The following is a 5,892-nucleotide window of genomic DNA, read 5'->3' on the forward strand; positions in this document are numbered from 1 at the left end:
ACTATGGATAATACCAAGAAGTTAATTAATATTGTTAATTAGAACCCGATTGAATTAAATTGTAAAAGAAACGAAAATGTTGACCTTTTAATTTTCTTACACCGATTGGCCTGGCTTATAGTTTATTTTTAAATCTAAGTATGGATCAAATTCAAAGTCCAAAAAGTCCAATAAATGGGTAAGACTTCATTAGGGAAAGCATATGGGAAATTTGAGGTAATCTTTCTGCTAGTGAATTTGGTTGTTTTTCAATATATGGGTCTCTTTTATTAATCTTTAATATCATTTTGGTAACTTTATGACAACATATTAATAATATATGAAGGAAATTCAAACTCTATAACATATTTGATAGTTTTGAGTTGACACCCAAATTTAAATTATTCAAGAATCATTTTCTTTTTTAGCATACTAAACAAAGAAGGCAGATGTCCTATAAAAATACAATAATCATCAACTTCAGATAGACACTAAAAGTAACCCAATAATAATAATAATAATACTTGTAGACAATAATATCATAGTAATAGAAGCATTATTGTGTTTGGTATTTTTATTCAAGCAAGGATTTCCTCTAAAGGCTTGGCCTCCATTTTGGCTTTCTCCAAGTCCTTCAACTGCTGCTCTTTAGCCAATTTCTTATGCCTGGCTAGCTCAAGGTCTTTGCTCATTTTCCTCCTATACATCTCAGCAAATGTAATTGGCTCATCTAGAATTGCCTTCTTTCCTTCTTCAATCTTGAGAGGATAAACTGCTGCCTCTGGTGCTGGGTTCTGAAATGTTGCTATGGACAACCTGCTGTAATTTGAGTTCACCACTGCTTGATGGTCTGCATTCTTGAATCTTCCATTGCTCAGGTACTGCCAATATATGCAATCAATTAGTTACCCCACAAAAAAAAAAAAAAAAAATCTGCACAATCTTTTTGCTAGTGGTTTAGGCACCTTGACCCATGCCCAATTCAATCTGGCAATCCGGTCTTAAAACATTTTTGCTCACATGCACTATATTTGAACTAGGCCCTACATAAAAGTGTGAATCCAAGCCTAACCCACATTGAAAAAGGAGCCCCAGTTGAGTTGGGTGTCTTATATAAATTTTGTAAACAATTATAATGATATATCATAATAAATAGAAGAGGAACATATATTTAAATATTTTATATTTTAACATTAAATGATTAACTCATATTCTAATATTTAAAATTAATAAATATATTTTGTGAATAGATAGGGACATTAACCCGAATTAGGCAAGAATTTTCTTATCATACTCTAGCTTTATTGTGTGATCCAAGGAAGTAGAATACTCACATGACCATGGTCTCCAAGATTGACAACAAAAGCACCTTCAACAGGTTGAACAGTGATCCAAGTCTTGCCATTATCTCTAGTAGCCTGAAGGCCACCAACTTGGTCTTGGAGCAGAAGGGTGATAGTGCCTGGATCAGTATGTCTCTTGAGCCCAAGAGTGAGGTCAGGCTGTGGACATTTTGGGTAGAAATTGACCACTACTTTTTGGTCCATATCAACACACGCCTTGGTCAAAGCATCTTTCTCCAACCCCATTGCCTCCGATAGCACCTCAAGCAGCTTGCAGGCCAGTCCCATTAGCTTTTCACTGTACACCTCCATCACTGCTCTCCATCCCTCCGGCTTGTCCGGCCACCGTGAATAGTCTCTGCTGCGCAATGGGTATGAGAAGTATGTCACTATTTCGCGCCAATCTTTCACTGCCTCCCCCTGCATAAACACCATGCTTCATTACATCAAGGCTGCTACTCTAATAGCAAATTCGTATCGCTTTTCAATTGTATGCGTTTTCTTTTTCTTTCTCTCTTTAAAAGCATTTTAATTATGTTAATAATTTAGATTTTCTTTGATCTAAACACATAACAATCTAACATTTTCTACATTAATGTTTTTTTATAGTTAATAAATTTTATTAATATTCAACATTGGTGTAAGAGAAAATCTATAGTTTGTTCGTTATCTATTGTTATCGATCAATTTAAAATTTAAATACAAAATATAAAAAAATTCACAGTTATTCATACTCCAAATCTAAATTTGTAAAAATATATTAGAGATATTAAAACTACTAGCAGAATATTCATATTTTTCATATGTTTATAAAATAATTTATTTTATTAATTCTGAGTATGATATATATTAGATTTTAATCATATATCATCGTAATTAACTCTTTATTATCCATATTTTACATATTAAATTTATTATTTTCTAAAAGAATTATGATAGTGAAGAGTTTGAATTTCAATGTATTGCAAGAGGTAGGTGATTACCATTCCTTAGAAATTTATTTAAAAGAAATATATTACATATATATTTATACACATATAATTAATATTGCAATCAAGCAAGGACCATTTTTGGAAAATATGTCAAAGGCAAGAACATTAAAATAAAATATTTAATGCCAAATAAAAATCTATTCACAATACTAATTTAACAAAAAATATTTTTGTTAGAGATTCACTAGTGGGCTAATTCTCGGATAATATATAGTAATTTAATACATCACTTGAAATGACTTATTAAATTTTTTCCTTCTTCTTTTTCAATAGTTAATCACAAATTTAATTTATAAATAGATGTATATCTAATTTGAAATACATTTAAATTTTTTTTATTATTTGTAATAAAATTAAAACAATTTAATTTTTTTTTAATATTTAATACACAAGTTTCTGCCTTATAAATAAGATAAGGAGAGACTCGAACTAAGATTATCCGGGCAATAAGTTCTTTTACTGCCTGGCAAAGTGGATTTTCTAGGAAAGAAAAGAAAAGAAAAGGAAACATAGGTTTAAAGCCATGTAACCGAAAGCTGACAAGTCAACAAAAGATAATATGCAAAAATTAACAAGCATCAAAATAGGTTCTTAAATCATGAAACTTACGTACCTGTAAATGGCTAGAAACAATGAAACCACCTTTCTTTCCGCCGGACATATCAAACCGGAGCTTCTCCTCCGGCGCCAAGGCAAAAAATTCTTTAGCAAGACGGGTCATTTCAGAAATAAGGTTACCATCAATACCATGATCAACGACTTGAAAAATACCCCAGTCTTCACAAGCTTCAACAATCTTTTTGCATATTTCAGATCTCCTATTACTTTGGTTCCCATCAATCCCAGCTAAAGAGATAACCGGAATTTCGTCGCTGAATTCATTATACGCAACTTTCGGACGCTCATCTTCGTCTCGGACAAAGCTTTCTTGAAGGGTTTTCTCCTCAGCTAGGGAAGTAAGAGTAGCAGGAGCCATAAGGGTGTTTGCTTCTCTTGTTCCTGTAGGTTTTTGAATGTTAACCTCTGGCGTTTAATAGAAGAAAAACGGGGTTTTTTTTTTTCCTGGTAATGCTGAATCGTTTGGGTGTCAGGAGGAGCAGCAGAAAGTGTTTATATAATGACAGGGCGCAGACAGGGCATGTAATAGGGGGAGGGGAAGAGAGACGTGGGGGGGTTAGTGCGGCAGCTACCCAACTACCCTCGTATAACTCGTGACTACCCTCTTTATAACTTGTGATGGCGAGGGTTGTTTTAGCTACCAATCTTTTTGTGCTTCTTGTAACTTATACAGCCACAATTGCCAAACTATTCATTTCTTGTCATTTTCTTTTAAATTCTTTTCTTATTCGCCATAATCGCAGTTCGAATTTGAGATTTTACAGCTTTAAAAACGGGTTATTAATATTATTTTCTAATTACAACTAAGAAGAGAAGATTTCGGAATTATCAAACTAATTCTGCGAGTGGATTATCATTCTTTTTCAAAATTCTAAAATTCTATATATAATTTGGGTTGGCTAATTAAACACTTCCATTCTTACAATATTTCTTTCTTTATTTTTTTCTGTTAAAATATAATAGGTATAGAAAGATATTTCTCATAATGTTTGTCAAGGATTACTACAGGTTTGACCGGATCATTTGGTTAAGACATTAAATATGCTGATTTACAGCTAGTTCGATATCAACTTAATTCATGATACTTTATATTCTTTTCATTTTTTCTAATCTTTAACTCAGAATGTAATTTTCTACCTGCTACCGAGATATTGCTTTCAGAATAAAGAATAATCCTATAGAAACAATCTTCTTCTCTTTATAAATGAGATTTTTCATGGGAAATCTAGAAGAACTTTTTGACCTATGGAATGAAGAACTCCTTTAGTTTTGTAAATAATTGAAAAATTATGACAATCCATATGGAGAGTTAAACCTCAAATGTTTCATTCCTCTAGAGGACAGGAAGAAAAAGAAAATCATTTAGAGCCCAATTGTTAAATATAACTAGTCATCTATACAGGAGTTCTTAATTCAAAAACTGACATTGCATTGACCAATTATAAATTATGTATATATATTTGAAATTTAATAAACAACATAATTTATAAAATTATTGAATCTAATATCTAAAATTATTTTTTAATATAATTTTTAATCATTTACATTTCTATTTTTAAATTAATAAAAAAATATAATTAAAATACAATAACTTAACATTAGAGTTATTGTTTAATTAGAATTAGAATTATATTAAATATTAATAATACAATTATATAATACACATTATAAATTATACATTATTTACTATACCTATGTGTGAAATTTAAATTTGACAAAATTATGACATTAGAGAGGCTTTCCATGTAACAATCATTTCAACATTAGTAAAAGAAATCTACTTGATGGGTAAAAAGAATTGATAAAAGAAATACATTCATATGTTTAATTTGACGAGATATATATATATATTTCAATTTAAGTAAATTTTCTTTATAGATAGAAGAAAAAAGTTGACTCCAACTGTAGGTCAACTTCAACAGTTGGATCGCGGATTCACTATTGTTATTGTTCAATAGTGCAAATGCAATACTTTTATGTGTGGCCATTTGACATGAAACCAAAGTTTTCTCTTTCAACTGAATTACTGGCAATCTAAGATAACATGTCCAATTATATATTGGCTTTAGTTGATTTATCTTTTTTGATCGTTAGAATACCATGTTTACTTATCAAGTCTAAATCCCTCGATACCTCGCAGTTTTTAGATTAAAGAATAATCAATGACATTTAAGTTATAAAAATAGAGGGATTTATGTAATTTAATTCAATATATTCTTATAACTAATGAGTATAAATGAATAGATGTGATAGTATTAATGGTGTCGATGCTATATTTCATCTACTAGTTGTGAGTCACTCTCAATCTTGAGATATTCTATGTTAGAAGTTGTATTTATCCCACATCGCTTAATTACTGGGCTGTTTTAATGTATATATGTACTCAACAGCTGTTATAATGTATATAGGTGGGTTGGGCACCCTCTTCCTTTAAGCTAGCTTTTGGGATGAGTTCTACCCAAGCCAATTTATCAGGGTATCAGAGCTATCATTTTGTCTGCTATGGTGGGTTTGGTCCCTGCCCGTTTGCATGTCACGCTAAGCGTGAGGGAGGGTGTTAGAAGTTGTATTTATCCCACATTACTTGGTTACTGGACTGTTATAATGTATATAAGTAGATTGTGCATCCTCTTTCTTTGAGCTAGCTTTTGGAATGAGTTCTACCGAAGTCCATTTATCATGGTATCAGAGTCAACATTTTATCTGAGATGGTGGGTTTGGTCCCGGCCCGTTTGCATGTCATGCTAAGCGTGAGAGAGGGTGTTAGAAGTTGTATTTATTACACATCACTTGATTACTGAGCTGTTATAATATATATAAATGGATTGGATACCCTCTTCCTTTGAGTTAGCTTTTGGGATGAGTCTTACCCAAGCCCATTTATTATTCTGCTTGGATTATCTTTGCCATCCTTGACCCTACTAGTAAGGCCTCGTATATTCTACGATATTGTTAAATAC

At 31.6% G+C, this 5,892-nt stretch overlaps 1 protein-coding gene across 1 annotated transcript; it reads right to left on the reverse strand.

Moving 5' to 3' along the window:
• Nucleotides 1-345: 345 nt before the first annotated feature.
• On the reverse strand, nucleotides 346-3,515 carry LOC8268714 (naringenin,2-oxoglutarate 3-dioxygenase). The gene is made up of 3 exons (XM_048375061.1): nucleotides 2,928-3,515; nucleotides 1,314-1,742; nucleotides 346-860 (listed from the first exon to the last, which is right to left on the reverse strand). The coding sequence occupies exons 1-3, from the start codon at nucleotides 3,288-3,290 to the stop codon at nucleotides 558-560; spliced, it is 1,095 nt and encodes a 364-aa protein (XP_048231018.1). The 5' UTR covers nucleotides 3,291-3,515; the 3' UTR covers nucleotides 346-557.
• Between the last annotated feature and the right edge of the window lie 2,377 nt (nucleotides 3,516-5,892).

Source organism: Ricinus communis, chromosome 5, assembly GCF_019578655.1.
Source record: "Ricinus communis isolate WT05 ecotype wild-type chromosome 5, ASM1957865v1, whole genome shotgun sequence".
In the NCBI taxonomy this organism is placed as follows: domain Eukaryota; kingdom Viridiplantae; phylum Streptophyta; class Magnoliopsida; order Malpighiales; family Euphorbiaceae; genus Ricinus; species Ricinus communis.

Excerpts from the sequence above, each read along its gene's own strand:
- LOC8268714 (XM_048375061.1), bottom strand. The coding sequence starts at position 3,290 with ATGGCTCCTGCTACTCTTACTTCCCTAGCTGAGGAGAAAACCCTTCAA. Across the intron at positions 1,743-2,927 it reads TTGTTTCTAGCCATTTACAG|GGGGAGGCAGTGAAAGATTG; the intron begins GTACGTAAGTTT and ends GTGTTTATGCAG. Across the intron at positions 861-1,313 it reads ATCTTGGAGACCATGGTCAT|TACCTGAGCAATGGAAGATT; the intron begins GTGAGTATTCTA and ends ATATATTGGCAG.